The following is a 16,052-nucleotide window of genomic DNA, read 5'->3' on the forward strand; positions in this document are numbered from 1 at the left end:
AGTTGCTTATTTTAATCTTATTCTCTTAAAATATAAAGGACAGATATGAATTAAGAACAGAGAGGCTGTGGTGTGTAAGTTCTGTCAAATATGGACAAACATCTGTTCATGATTTAAACTGCCAAGCTGACCACTGTCCAAAAATATTCTATATTCATCCCAAATTCAGCAGTTACAGTGCTGTGCATATCTACACATAAATAGCATAGCCCCTGAAAACACTTTAGAAACAAAGGCTGTTCTATATACTGTATTGTAAAGTAAAGACACTTTTTTTGGTGCACCCACTAGGGTTACCATACGTCCGGTTTTTCCTGGACATGTCCGGCTTTTCGGCAATCAAACCCCTGTCCGGGGGGAATTGCCAAAAAGCGGAATATGTCCAGGAAAAATAACATCCGGGCACTTCCTCTCCCACGGCTGCTCTGCTCCTCCCCTGACTCAGACTTCGGCTCTGCTTAAGAGCCAAGCTGCCCGAGCCAGCGCTACAGGCTTCGGGCAGCCCCCTTGCCTCCGGACCCTGCGCCGCTGGAGCAGAGCAGCTGGAGCCCGGGAAGGGAAGTGCCCAGCCGGCAGCTGGGGTCCGGAGGCACGGGGGCTGCCCGAAGCCCATAGCGCTGGCTCGGGCAGCTTGGCTCTTAAGCAGAGCCGAAGTCTGAGTCAGGGGAGGAGCAGAGCAGCTGGAGCCAGGGAGGAGAAGTGCCCGGACGGCGGCTGGGGTCCGGAGGCAAGGGGGCTGCCCGAAGCCGGAGCGCTCGGGCAGCTCGGCTCTTAAACAGAGCCGAAGAGTCAGGGGAGGAGCACAGCAGCCGGAGCCCGGGAGGGGAAGTGCCCCGCCGGGGGCGCAGGGTCCGGAGGTATGGGGGCTGCCCGAAGCCCTAGTGCTACCGGCTTCACTGGTTTGCTGGGCAGCCTCCAGAACCTGCGCCCCTGGCTGGGCGCTTCCCCTCCCGGGCTCCAGCTGCGCTGGGGAAGCGCCGGCCAGGGACGCAGGGTCTGGGGGCTGCCCGGCAAACCGTGAAGCCGGTAGCGCTTGGGCAGCCCTTATCGCATGGCTGGGAGGGAGGAGGGGGAGTTAGGGCGGGGACTTTGGGGGAGGGGCGGGGAATGGGCGGGGCTGGGGCAGGGCCGGGGTGGGAAAGGGGCGGGGCCAGGCCCCTGTGGAGTGTCCTCTTTTTTTATTTTTTAAATATGGTAACCCTAGCACCCACGTATTTTCAATGCTTCTGATTTTCCTCATTTTTATGTAGGGTTGTAATTGCATTTTGCAGACTGAATGGCACCAGCCAGTAAAGTGAAATATTAAATTAAGAAACACGAAATACAGTTGTTTCATAAAATGTAAGGCCAGAAGGGACCATTGTGATCATCTGGTCTGACCTCCTGTATAACACAGGCCTTAGAACTTCCCTGAATTAATTCCCATTTGGATGTTTTCCTAAAATATGTGCTCTAGTTCAATCTTGATTGAAAAACTTCCAGTGATGGAGAATCCCCCATAAGCCTTAGTAAGTTATTCCAATGGTTAAATATAATCACTTTAAAAATGTGTCACTTATTTCTAATCCGAATTTGTCTAGTTTCAGCTTCCAGCCATTGGCTCTTGTTATACATTTGCAAGAGCCTCTATTTTCAAATTTCTGGTCCCCATGCAGTTATTTGTAAACTAATCAAGTCTATTAAGGCATGTTTTCCAATCCTTTAATTATTCACTTGGTTCTTCTCTGAACCCTCCAATTTATCAACATCCTCCTTGAATTGTAGACTTCAAAACAGGACATAGTATTCCAGTAGCAATCTCATCAGTGCCAAATACAGAGGTAATATAGCTTTTCTACTCTCTTCTCATTTATACATCCAAGGATCACATCTGTCTATTTGGGCACAGAATTACATTGGGAGCACACGTTCAACTGATTATCTACCATGATCTCAAAATCCATTTCAGCGTCACCGCTTCCCAAGATAGCGTCCCCCACATTCTTTGTTCCTTGATGTGTGACTTTACATTTGGCCGTATGAAAATGCACATTGCTTGATAAATGGGTGCTAGCAAACAATCTAGATATCTCTCTATCAGTGACCTGTCCTCTACATTATTTACTACTCCCCCAATCCGTGTGTCATCTGCAAACTTTATCAAGTGATGACTTTGTTTTCTTCCAAGTCATTGATAAATATATTAAATAGTATAAGACCAAGAACCAATCTCTGTGGGATTCCACTAGAACAGGGGCAGGCAAACTTTTTGGCCTTAGGGCCGCATCGGGTTTTGGAAATTGTATGGAGGGCCGGTTGGGGAGGCTGTGCCTCTACAAACAGCCAGGCGTGGCCCGCCCCCCACCCCCTATCCCCCGTCCCTGCTTCTTGTCCCCTGACGGCCCTCCTGGGACTCCTGCCCCATCCAACACCCCCGTTCCCTGACGGCCCCCTGGGATCCCTGCCCCATCCAACCACCCCTTCTCCCTGACTGCCCCTGGAACTCCTGCCCCTGACTGCCCCCCGCTGCCCCATCCAACCCCCCCTCCTTCCTCACTGCCCCCCCCAGGACCCCTTCATCCATTCAACCCCCCCATTCCCCGACCTCTGACCACCCCGCCCCCTATCCACACCCCCGCCCCCTGACCACCAGCCCGTCCGAACTCCCCTGCCCTCTATCCAACACCCCCTGGTCCCTGCCCCTTTACCGCGCTGCCTGGAGCACCAGTGGCTGGCGGCGTGGCTGTGGCTGGAGCCAGCCACACCACCGGGCAGCACAGAGCACCGGGTCAGGCTGCAGCTCTGCAGCCCAGCCGCCCAAAGCATTGAGGGACAGGAGCTCAGGGGCCAGGCAGGAGGGGCCCGCAGGCCGTAGTTTGCCCACCTCTGCACTAGAAACACACTTGCTCAATGATGATTCCCGGTTTACAATTACATTTTGAGACCTATCGGTTAGGCAGTTTTTAATCCATTTAATGTGGGCCATGTTCATTTTGTATCACTCTAGCTTCTCAATCAAAATGTCATGCTGTACCTGTCACAGTTCAGGACAACTGCACCAGTATTTCCCCTCTATGCTCCAACAAGGGCACCCACTCTCAGGCTTCCCCAGCCATTGCCTTTCTTGGGTGATGACCCAAGTCTCACTCCCTTCTGATGGGGGCATTTCCAGGCCGCACAGTTCCCTGCCTTCACTATGTTATTCGCAGCAGAGACAGGCTGCCCAAGCACACGTGCTTGCTTTCTCTTCAGTGATTAATAACAAAGTGATTTTCAACAGTTATGTGTAACACACAACTCTTCCTATGCAAGGCTATTTTATTCTTAAGGCAAAAAGCATTAAAGAAAAAACATATTAAAACAATACTAAAATCTATACACACGCTAATAAGTTTACCAGATACCATCACAACTCTAACATGGACACTGGCAGGAGCTGTCCTTCAATCCCCACCCGTGGGGTGTGGTCACAAGTCAGCTCAGAACAAGCACCCAGTCTTATGGGGACTCAGAAGGCCCAGCCCTTCCAACTCAATCCTAAGGATAGGGGATCCCATAAACCAGGAGTCTGTTTGCTGGATCACGAAATGTTTAAAAGCTGGCTATTTATCCAAAAGTCCTTTCTTTGTCTATTGGTCCCTGGAGAATCCAGTTTGAAGTAGTATATGTGTATGTCTCCGGAGGGCCGGGGAGTGTCTTCAAAGGGTTGATAACCAGAGGAATTACATTAGCATCACCCGCCTACCAGAGAAGGTATGTACAATGCCACAATAACACATACAGAATTGCATTTTTAATACAATGGATTCCAAAGGTATTAAACCTAAATCAATAAGGTTTAATTTAACTCAATAAAATTCATTCGGGATATTGTAGATAATTCTCAGTCTGTCACAGTACCAAGTCAAATGCCTGACAAAAGTTTAAGTATACTACATCAACACTATTACCTTTATCAACTAGACTTGTAATCTCATAAAAAAAAATATCAAGTTAGTTTGACAAGATTGCTTTTCCTTATACCCGTGTTGACTGGCATTCATTATATTACCTGCCTTCAATTCTTTATTAATCAAGTCCCAAATCAGCTGTTCAATTATTATGAAGAGATTGATGCCCCGCTGCCAAACTTATAATTACCTGGGCCATCTTGTTTACCTTTTTAAATTATTGGCACAATATTAGCTTTCTTTGAGTCCCCTGGGACTTCCCCAGTGTTTGAAGACTTATTGAAAATCAACATTAGGATCCAGAGAGCTTCTCAACCAGCTCTTTTAAAACTCTTGGTTGTAAGTTATCTGAACCTGTTGAATTAAAAAATGTCAAGCCGTAGCTGCTTTTTAACATTCTCCTTAGTTACTTTTGGAATGGAAACTATTTCATCATATGATATAAACACATTATCTGGCCTTTTCCCAAATATAATACAGAAATATATTTAACACTTCTGCCTTTTCTGCATTATTATTGATGATTCTACCATTTCCATTTGGTAATTGACTAATGCATTGATAGGATTCCTTTCATTCCTAATATAATAAAAAAAACCTCCTTCTTGTCCTTAACTGTAGCTTCTGATTTATATTACTTTCATCTTCCTCTTTCTTGCATTTGTTATATATAATTTTTTTAAATGATTTTTATAGCTGTTTTCACTTCTCCTCTCAGACAGGTTGGTTTTTAACCAATGTAGTCTTTTATCACTATTGTGGTTTTTTGGGCATCTAGCAAAATGTTCTTAAACAATTCCCAGTGATCTTTCATTATCATTTGAGCCCCTCAGGGTCATTATTTTACAATTAAGCTTACCTTTCTGATTATGGCACTGTCAAATTGTAAAAGTGCACATGGGGATTTTGCTCCAACACAGGAATCAAAAGCAGCAGTTGTAATCTTACAATATAATTTATATTCAAGGCAAGATTCTCTCCAGCCTTGTCCATTATTTTTAATGTAAGAGCCAATAGATATAACAAGAAATGAACAAGTATCCTGTTCCTAGTTCTCTGCCTTAATTTATAACCTATAGCATAACTGTGATGTACAGTCAATTAACTCAACCTTTCAGCAAGTCCTGAGCCCTCAGAGATGTGATGAGTAGGACTTATTTTACACCAGTTTTATAATTTTACACCAGTATTTCCAGTGAGCAGGCAGCTAGCCCTGCCTTACAGATCATCACAAATCTAAAATAGTTTTTGGCTCAGAATATAAGTTCAAAGCATGGTTTTGTTCATAAGTGATGAGGACATGAATTACTCCGTATCAGAATGATTGGCCAGGTCTAAATGTTGGCTTTTTTCTGATGAGTACTGTATTTATATAATGGAAGCTACACTAGAGAAACAATCCCATGTGCATTAGTGATCAGGAAACCCTCTTACTCATATAATCAGGACATTTTGTTCGCTTTCCCCAATGTCTCCCATTTAGCAATTTAGTTAAGAGTTTGGCACAATTTTAGGGTTAGAATTCCCAATAAACAGTCAAGGCACAGGGCTCACTGAATTCACTTTTTAACTACTTCCCATCTGTATTTGAATTTCCTCCATTACAAAAGGCATCTCCTGGTCCAGGAATCTAGCATTCAGTTGTTTGTCAGTGGGGACTCAGGTAACTTCTTTGATAGCCATTCTGCTTGTCCTATGCCCTCCCAATGACCCTCCCCTGGAAGAATAAGTCAGAAGGTCACCCCCTAAACATGCCTGCTTAATAATTTGCTTGGAAATTAGGGAAGTTGAGATCTCTATTTCTTAAATTAGGATTTCCAGTGGACATTTCTTTTGTTCTCATTCTGGCCCCTTTTGCACTGCTCGGATGTCACAAAGGTGTCAGAATCTGATCATAGCTACCCAGAAGAGAATACTCCCAGTGAAAGGGAACCCTCTGTATTAACAGGGGAACTGACTCCTGTGCTCATTTGCACTACTAGTATATGAGACATGTTGGAGGTAGGAAGGGGGTGTGGCTAATGTTATATGGTCCCTTAAGATGCAGACTGGTTCCCAGGATCAGGGAGCTGTAACCCTAACCAGCTCCTTAACACACCTCTCCTCTAATCCTCTACACTGAGTGGATCTCAGACACTGAGGTGAACCTGGCCCATCATGTCACTTATGATTTTTTAAACTTTTCAAAACACTGTATTTGGTATGAAGTGCAATAATTTGGCAAGTTTCTGGGAAGCTTCACCATCTTTGCCATGCTCACACATCCCATCCAGCTCATCAATAAAAGTTAGCCCATCACTCTGGAATTAGTTTCAGAGCAAAGAAACTCTTTTTCATTTTGGTTAATTTTTGTGAACATTCAAACTCAATTCAGCTCCAGCAACTACATTCCTCCCTGTCTCCTGCTGTCTTCCTCTCTTTGATAATGTAATATAAATCATGAGAAGGTGAAGAGTGGACTGTGTGTGCTGTCCTCAGCTTTACCAGAGCACGTAAATATAGGAGTGGCCTAATAAATGTAAAATTTGGTGAGTTGAGAGCTGTGAAGCTTTTCTGAGGCCAGAATCACCAGCAGATGTAGTAATTTGAATCACAGTTTATACAGTCTGACTCCACAGAACCTCGAATTTTAGATCATTGTTCCTCTAAGTACTTGACTGCATCATGTCATAAAGCTATAAAATAAAACACCAAACACCCCAGTCACATTTTCTCTGAGGAACGACAAGCCTAAACAGACTGTTATAGAGCCCATGTTTTGGTATACCTACCTGCATATTGACGGGAATCTTGTGAAGAAGGCTGCATCTGGGGGGTTCCATTTCTTGTGTGTTGTGAGCTACTACTCTGGCTTGAATTACTTGCGGAATTGTTTCTGGATGAAGACCCACCTCCACTCTCCACCTCTTCAATGTTGTTTCCACTGTTGTGACTTGCATGACAGTCCTTCCGCATTCTGTTTGTGAGATGAGACACACTCTCAAGTTATGTTGTTTATTAGAATTTGTGTGGCCAACATTAGATAAACTCACAGTACACATGAATAGCTGTGCTCCGACCAGCCCCCTAGATGTATTCAACAGGCGAACACCAGAGCTCTGACAGTTTTGAGGATAGTAATTATATTACATTATAGTTATATTAGAGGTGGGTAATTTGGTTTAGTCAAAATAAAAAGCAACGTAAAACTCCATTCATCGCCCAAACCAAATCTGTCTTGGTAGGTGGCCTTGGAGCCCTGAAACCCATCAGCATACTTAATCCAATGTCAAATTGGTTCCAAAAGGCGAATCTTTATATGAGGTAGCCAAGTGGCATGCTCTTCTCTCCCAAATCCCATATGCTCTGGGAATAAAGTGCACTCTGGGAGGTTAATATGCAAAGCAAACCCCAAAGCGCAAGTTAGAGCAAATAGAGATGCAGTGATGGGTCAAGCAAACCAGGCTACAGCCATGAAAGGATGGCAGGTCAAATGCACTACTCCTGTATGAAGAGTGCTTATAGGATTGACAGAGGAAAGATGTGAGATACAGAGTTAATGGGGGAGAGAGCGAGAGAGCTATTGGGGTTATATATCCTGGAAGTTGGGGCCTGATGGTGGAGATTCAATAAAAGGTTAGACTGTGTAATACTGTCTGATTTTGCATTGTCTGGTCTTGCAGCTTTGACAAGTGACAAAGTTTCATAGTGGCATAATTTGATTGGATATCCTGCAAAATTTGCAGTATTTGGTAACATATGCAAGCTATAAATCATTAATCTTTTTGTATTTTTTGTTATTTGTTTCTTTATGAAAATTACACAAAAAATAAAAAAAGGTTAGGTGTATTTTGGATAAGTATCAGAACTTGGGAATGCTTGTCTGACCCAAACTGCCAAAGTTTAGAGCGTAACACCTATATTCAGGTTTCAACATGTTCAGAGTCACTGCAATGTGGAAAACCTATATTGCTATTTACAAAAAATAAAAGGTAAAATGCCTTGGAATCATTTTTATTTCGAGAAATCATTCTTTTCTGAATAAGATCATTGCCAATAAGGCTAAGTAGTATGATGATGATGACAGAGGACTATACTTGAACGTCATTAATGGAGTTCAGAGTTTTCTTTCCACAGTAGTTGGGAAGCTATTTTATATATTTAGTTATGGTTGCACACATCAGGAATTAATAGTTTTTCTCACAGAGTGAGAAACTCTCTTAAAGAAAATAACATGATTGCAGACTTCCTCCCATGCATATCATAATACAAGCTGAATATTGTCTAACCACTTACCTTAACCACTTGGATCTGAACCATGTTTTAATGTTGTCCAAACTGATAGGTCCACCCCAAATGTTCATCAGCTGGCTGTGTGTCCCTATGTACGATGTGGTTAATGGGGAAACATACATTGGATATCCCAGTGGCTGATCACATGAAGAGTTAATCAAGTTCCTCAAGACTTGTTTATTGTTCTGAATACTACCTCGCTCTGGATTACGATTGCGCAAAAAAATTAGCTCCTGTTGCTGCCCAGCCCAAAGCCCTCTGACACATTCCTTGTTTACCTACAGTTAAATAGAAAAATATGGACCATTTGAAAATGTTTTCAATTTAAAAAAAATACTACGATGGGTGTATAACCCAAATAGTACTGTACTTTGCATATACATAGTATCTTTTAACAACAAGTCTCAAGAAATTTTACAAATATTTACTTAAATAAGTTAGAATTTTTATTTCAGATGAGTAAACCGAAGGACAGGAAATTTAAGTGAATTGATCCTGGCCACACAGTAAGTCAGGAATAGAACCCAGGAGTTCTGGCTCCCAGTCCCCTGCCCCAACAGCCTGATCAACCTCCCTCTCTTAGCTAAACCTGCTTACTCAACAATGGTATCTGGGTCCCAATTCACCAAGAGAAGACTGCCTGTTTGTGTAGTGCCCTGGACACAGATGAAATAATACAAATCTGAAATACTAGAAAGATGTCTTTGGTACCTTGATAACTTTGAAGCTCAGGTAGCTTTTGTGGAGCATAATAACTTTATATTCATCTGTCCCTTCATCCACTATATGTCTCAAGGTGAGAAGCTCTTCTCTGTTAGAGAGTACAGCTCTGCGCCAGGCAGGGTCACCCTCATGACAAATTACAATCTTCTCCTCAAAAGACTGGATTGCCTCATACAGAACTGCAGGGTCCTCATACTCATCTGGACAGGTGAACTGGTCCTGGTATTAAATGAAATGAATATTACTATGGTCAGACAGGTCCATAAAAAGAGAAAAGCTATTGAAGATAAACTAGTTCCTGCTTTCATTAAAGTCAATGACAAAGCACCTGTTGACTTCAGCTGGAACAGGTTTGTGTCTATAAAGACTAAATTAGAGATAACACAGGGTGAGGGTGGGGATTGGATGAGGGAAAAGGAACAGAACCGTTAACATCTTAGTACTATAGAGGGCTACATGAAGAAAATGTTTGTATGATTACAACTAACTTACAGAGTATCCAGCCTCTTTACTGGATAGACACTAAGAATGGCTTAGGAAATTTCCTTAGGAAAACATGTACAATAGTAATGGTGAAAAACCTGCCTGATGTAGCTTCAGGGACATTCTGACTGCTGGAGCGACCACCTTATGCAATAGATCCATGTCTGCAAACACCCATTCATCTTTTGCTGTAATTCGAAAGTCTCCTTTGAACAGAGCATGGAGTCCATAAAGAAAGGAATCTAAACTGTAAAATAACAACATTAGTTATTCCCAGAACAACCGTTTCATATTGAACCAATCATTGCAAATAGTTTTCCATTTTCACAAGATACAGGAGTTGATAGCGTCCCTGAAAAAGTGAGAAATGCTACATGTAGTTCTGTTTAGAAGCTGTGGTTCAACTTTAACTACTTTCTCCTGCAGCTTGCACAGTAAATGAGTGACTCCAAAATGAGAGTAAATTGGATTGTAACTACTAAACAAGTGTGGCTGCTTACTAGTAAGGTTTTTAGGTATATCTTGCGCTGATCATCTGACCTACACCTAAGAGAAAGTCCCATTGATACCAGTGGGTCTACTTGCATGGATAAACATTGCAAGATCGGGCTCCTTATTTATTGACCTTTAAAATACATCTAGTGCCATTAACTTTAGTAGTTTGCACTGGCAAGGCACAGAAGTTTAGCTATAGATATGCATATGCCAACATAGCTGCTCAAAACACTTTCAGTGAAGCCTGAAACCTGCCTGGTTTAGGATTTCATTACAAACCTGAAAGTTAAACCAGGCATGCTGTAAAGTGCATTAAGATTCATGAACATTTCAAGGAAACCTGGGAACAGTTTTGAGCAAACTTTGGGGTGTTTTGCATTGAAATAATAAAAACTACACTGTTCGGTGTGGTTTTGATAAGAAGCCAGATGGAACTTGGTGCTTCTGACTGAACTTGGTTTGGAGGTTTTGAGTTTGCTTGAGCCTGACATACTCAAAGCAAGATGCATGGGGTGCAAATTCAGGAGATCAAAACCAAAGAAAATGTTTGCACAGACACCTGGGAGGCAAAACTACTAAATTCAGCTCTAATGCTTATCTGAGACCAAAAGCTTCCCAGGACTATAACAGATGTTTACAAAAAGTTTGTATTTTTAACGAAAATGACTTAAATCGCAGTCCTAAAACTATTCAGAAGAAGCAGGCCATGGTGTTCAAGAAAATAGAATTAGACCTTGGGACATCTGTTACAAACCCACAGGACATTGTTTAATCTACCTGACATGATTTTATTCACTCTTACAAGAGTGAAGTTTTTTACATTTTAAAGACTCTTAGGAGAAAAGCAATAAGATCTTAGAGATTTCCATTACCATCCAGGCTTTCTCCAGAGAATGTGTGAGCTCTCCACTTAATTGAGTTTTTGTAATTATTTTAGGAGAAGGAGGGGGGCGGGGGGAAGTAATTCTCTTTCCAAGGGAGAGAACAGGGAGATTAGGAAACTGCCTGGTCTATCTTCAGCTACAATACATTTCTAATTTCGGCCTTAGTGGGTAGCATGTTTTTAAAATTGTAATAGAAAGATACAGGCTATTACCAGCTGGATACCAATTTTCTCTTTAAAGGTGCTGTGTAATACAAACCAACTATCAGCGTGAACTGAAGCCATACTGCACACAGACTGAAAGGCAGAGACCGGTGTCACTGCTGGGAATGTTATAAATACAGGCAAGTCCCTCTGAGTTCTTAATTTACTTATGGTTATTAGTATTTAATAACACTTTTTCAAAAGTGGGATTTTTTCACAAGGGCCTAAGCGAATTAGACACCTAACTCCTTTTGACTTTCAATCAATCTCATCCAGAGATTGGAAAATGCTAACATCCTGGTTTGTATCTGGGAAATCAGTATAAGGAACCAGTTTAGAAAACAGATTAATGTGTATATCTAGTCTAGTGAAATACATGTTTCAGAATGAGTCATAGTCACTTAAAACTGGTTAGAAGAAATCCTGCTGCCTCACCCAAGTTACCCATTTGACCAAACATCCAGCATATAACTGAATCCTCACATGGAGAAATTGCTATTGTATTTAAATCCTTTTTATTTGGATAAAAATTAAGAAAAAGCTACTAATAATGAGATTCTATAGTGTAGTTTTTCTAAGTCAAGAACACCAAATTTTCAGCAGGAGGTTGTCTGGGATGGGAGGAGAGTAGGCAGCACAGTGAACTGGTTTTTCATTTCTAGAGATTCAAGTCCAATTCTTAGAATCACAGCTGATGAAGAGTTTGCATTCTCATCAAAGACCCTTCTAGACATTTGTGCATGTTACACAATCTGGTGTGAGTGGCAACACATGGTAAAGAAAGGTCCAGGATGAGAATGGCTGTGGATGTTGCAAGTAAGAATTCAATTGCATCAGCAGAGTGGTGAGAGGAAAGCTTGCATAGCACCTGTTCTCACTATGCTTGGATTTAGAAAGAACTGTCAACCACACATTGTGATGTATACTAAATTCACCCACCAACATTTCCTAAGAACCAATATTGCTACTGCAAAGGAGATTCATATCAGGAACAGAACAGTAGTGGTGGGGAATCTAAAGAGCAATTACATTAAATATTATACACCTCTACCCCAATATAACGTGACCCGATATAACACGAATTTGGATATAACGCGGTAAAGCAGTGCTCCGGGGGGGTGGGGCTGCGCACTCCGCTGGATCAAAGCAAGTTCGATATAACGCGGTTTCACCTATAACACAGTAAGATTTTTTGGCTCCCGAGGACAGCGTTATATCGGGGTAGAGGTGTACATCATCGAAACATAGGGCTCGAAGGGACCTCAGGAGGTCATCTAGTCCAGTCTCCCATGCTGAGATAGGATTAAATACACTTAGACTACCCTGATGGACGTTTGTGTCTATTTATCATCCCTGACAGATTACACGTCTCCTGAGACAACGGGATGAATTTATTCTATAAAAAATTAAAACAATTTAAACAAGTTTTTTCTTATGCTGATCATAATTAGATGTGGGTACATCCTTCCTCTAGTTGGACACAGTCGCAATTAATCACTTCCACGTACCATATATTTATTAGTCAACACAACATGCAGCCATTGTTATTTCTCATGTTAACATGCTCTGTGTTGAAGACTCATATGAGATTATCATGAAGCGATAGCCAAGTTCTTTGATTTCTGGCCTCTCTCAGGGCTGGGTTTAGTTTCTTGGCCCAGTTTTAACATACGCATTTTAGTATCTCTGTCATAGTTATTAGCTCACACCAAACCCATTTGGCTACAGTAAACTTCCATGCCAAAGAAAGTACATTTACTAAATGGAGATGTAAGTGCTACATACGGCACTGTTTCTAAACCTATTAGGTAAAAGCATTAAAAACTGATGTCAATTAAATTAAAGTATCAGAGGGGTAGCCGTGTTAGTCTGAATCTGTAAAAGGCAACAGAGGGTCCTGTGGCACCTTTGAGACTAACAGAAGTATTGGGAGCATACGCTTTTGGGGGTAAGAACCTCACTTCTTCAGATGCAAGTAATGGAAATCTCCAAAGGCAGGTATAAATGCCAGTATGGAAATCTCCATACTGATTTGTACCTGCCTCTGGAGATTTCCATTACTTGCATCTGAAGAAGTGAGGTTCTTACCCACGAAAGCTTATGCTCCCAATACTTCTGTTAGTCTTAAAGGTGCCACAGGACCCTCTGTTGCTAATTAAATTAAAGACTATTCTAGAGAATTATAAGAAGATACTTAGGACTGAACTGTCCCTTAAAGTGTGCCAGTGAGGAGGGGATTAAGAGTCTGGATAATCTGCCATGATGGCCCCATAATTATCAGAGGCAGGGCAACCAAGCCAAAGCAGAATTGTCCTTCTTCTCTCTGAGTCCAGGGCAGACATTCTACACAAACAATGGTTGTGTGTGCCCACACTACTTTTTTTCCTGAAAAATGCCTTGATGTTGCTAACACTGGATCTTCTGCACTAATAGTAGCAATTGTGGGAAAAGTAGTGTAGACAGATCTCTGGATAACCACCAGCATTTTAACCAGTGTCCTATTATTCTGCTCAGAAGAAGTCTGTATGGCATGGTGGTAAAAAAGATTCTGGTGTCTTGTCTAGATTAGTGGTACCACTATTGAGATGGAAGAAATGTTGGGACATTCCTCAGTCTAAAAGGCTATTGTAGACGAGACCTTGGGTTTATTGGGTGGGGATGTATTGAGCTCAGTGGTTTGAGCAATGGCCTGCTAAATCTAGGGGTTTGAGTTCAATCCTTGAGGGGCCATTTAGGGATCTGGGGCAAAAATCTGTCTGGGGATTGGTCCTGCTTTGAGCAGAGGGTTGGACTAGATGACCTCCTGAGGTCCCTTCCAACCCTGATATTCTATGATTCTATGAAAACTTTGTTCCTCTGGTAAACGCATTTCTGACAGACATTTTAGAGGGAGTCATTGCTCCTCATTAGATACCAGAGCATTGGGTAGTATATTAAAACCTAAGCTAATTCTAACTCCCACTCTGAGAATTCTACCCCCTTAATGGCTAGGGGAACATAAGCACAGGTAGGGAGGCAATCAGCGGTCCAGACTGCTCCTCAGCCAGCCGTGATGGTGAGGGCAGGTGAGAAGCAACAAGGAGGGACAAGCCCTCTGCATGGGTTGATAACAGAATTTTCCATTGATCCTCAATGTGGCCTAGTGTCTACTTATGGACTCTTCAGACTTCTAACAAGAAGGAGGCTAGAGAGAGACAGGGAGACAGAGAGTTTAGGATTTCTCTGAGTAAGATATTGACTCTGGTTTCACCCATTATGTTGTTGGAATAATTGTTTACTGAAACCTGAGACTCCTTGCTTCCTTGAGAATTCTACAGCGTGGTGATGAGAGACCAGTCGGTAAATATATTTGAGAAAGAGAGCAAGCCCCAATAAAAATATCACACTGAAACTTTAGACACTGCTTCCTCAAGAACTCAGAATCCATGAAGTTCACAGACCATTCCCAATGTGCTCTTTGCAAAGCCACAACACCACCCCACAGATGAGACAATAGCTAGGAAACGCCAGAGAGGAAGCCACATGAACTTTCCCTAGTAAGTTTACTTTTCCTGTAATCTTGTTGCAGGAGGGGATGCTTTAGCCCTAGATTTATATGAGGATTTCTATCCTCCTGCATGATAGAGAGAGCTTCCCTTAAAGTTTACAATGATCTGTATGTCTTAGCTGACACTGGGAATATCTTTTCTGCTGTACTAAACACGGTTATTTGAATCAGCTGCATAGGATATTTTGGATCCTAAAATATTATTTGCGAAGGGCTTACTTTGCTTCAGTGAGTATATGTAACTCCCATTTGCATCCATGGGAATTATCCACAAACATCTATGATAGAATTACACACATCCTATAGATTTCAGATAAAGCCTTTGAGGATTAATTTACTTCACAGTTTTAACAACAGTAAAAGTTATAATGGTGAATATTCAACAATTCTGTCCCTTTACTTTCCGGGACCTCAAAGTTTCATACTAGGCACATTTTAAAATAAGAAATCTACATGTATTATCATTAGACAATATATTTTATCAACAGGGACTTAACATTTATTTGGTAGTATCATAGACAGTGTTATAAAAACATCATGGGCCAGATTTGTCCATCATTTATACAAATGCAACTCTTATTTATGCCAATGGGAATATACACAAATGTAACTGATAGCAAAATATGTGCCCCTTATTCTGTTCTGTTTAGTCTAACAACATTATCCTCTACTTCTTATCCTATCCTTCCGTCACTTGTCCTCTGCACTAGACCTGCACTGTCCTTTAGGGTAATCTCAGTTAAAGCCTCAAGAGAAAGTAGATTAAACTGAGAGAAATCACAATGATTACATGCACTAAAAGAAATTTAGGGCTGAACTCTCCCCTTGCACCAGTCCGGAGCTCGAGCATAGCAAAGATGGGTGTGCTGACAGTGAGCTGATCATGGCTTCCTGATTCTGCTCTGTTCAGCCTTGGCAGACAAAGCCACAGAGGGCCTGCTTTAATCTACACGTAACATCTGCAAAGGCATAGTGGAGTCTTGCTTCATTGTGCCTCCCCTCCCTCTTTTCATAGGCAGTGCAGCCCTGATGGTGAAGGAGGCGGTGGTGGTGACAGATCGTGGAGCAGAGCTAGCTGCCTCCACCAGCTTTACTGGAGCCATAGATTCCCCTGCACAGAGGAATTCTCCAGGGGGAATCTTCAGCTGGGTGGAATAATGCAGCATGAAGTGAACTCTGCAGACCTGAGAATCCAGCCCTCAAAGTTCCTGGAACCCAGTTAGTTTCAGGGCTCTCTCATTTCTTATTTTCTGCATTATAAAATACGGTTTGTTTTTCTTAGCCTTCAGCAGATATCTGGTCCTCACACCTTCTCCCATGCTCCAAAACAATGACACCTGGGGACTCTTTACTGAAAGATATTGACATATCTGGAATTTTTCCAGAGTCCAAATTTATATTAAAGATTCTAATATGTAGCCTTTTTTTCCTCTTTGAAGGATTAATGAACATATTTCTTTATTTTTTTTTAACTCTCATGCACAAAACCCCCTACACTAAATGAAAAATGACATTT

At 42.0% G+C, this 16,052-nt stretch overlaps 2 protein-coding genes across 5 annotated transcripts in view; one reads left to right on the forward strand and one right to left on the reverse strand.

Moving 5' to 3' along the window:
- NTPCR (nucleoside-triphosphatase, cancer-related) overlaps window positions 1-11,074 on the forward strand; it is a 38,380-nt gene extending 27,306 nt beyond the window's left edge. The window contains exon 5 of the mRNA XM_065589027.1: window positions 11,027-11,074. Within this exon, the coding sequence (XP_065445099.1) occupies window positions 11,027-11,059 (33 nt within the window). The 3' untranslated portion in view covers window positions 11,060-11,074. The remainder of the gene's footprint in view (window positions 1-11,026) is intronic.
- Window positions 1-16,052, reverse strand: part of PCNX2 (pecanex 2) — a 247,386-nt gene that overhangs the window by 5,628 nt on the left and 225,706 nt on the right. For all 4 annotated transcript variants that reach the window (XM_065589023.1, XM_065589022.1, XM_065589025.1 and 1 more), the window contains 4 exons: window positions 9,510-9,654; window positions 8,913-9,143; window positions 8,205-8,479; window positions 6,701-6,885 (listed from right to left, as the gene is read on the reverse strand). In XM_065589023.1, the coding sequence (XP_065445095.1) occupies window positions 6,701-6,885; window positions 8,205-8,479; window positions 8,913-9,143; window positions 9,510-9,654 (836 nt within the window). The remainder of the gene's footprint in view (window positions 1-6,700; window positions 6,886-8,204; window positions 8,480-8,912; window positions 9,144-9,509; window positions 9,655-16,052) is intronic.

Source organism: Chrysemys picta, chromosome 3 (genome assembly GCF_011386835.1).
Source record: "Chrysemys picta bellii isolate R12L10 chromosome 3, ASM1138683v2, whole genome shotgun sequence".
In the NCBI taxonomy this organism is placed as follows: domain Eukaryota; kingdom Metazoa; phylum Chordata; order Testudines; family Emydidae; genus Chrysemys; species Chrysemys picta.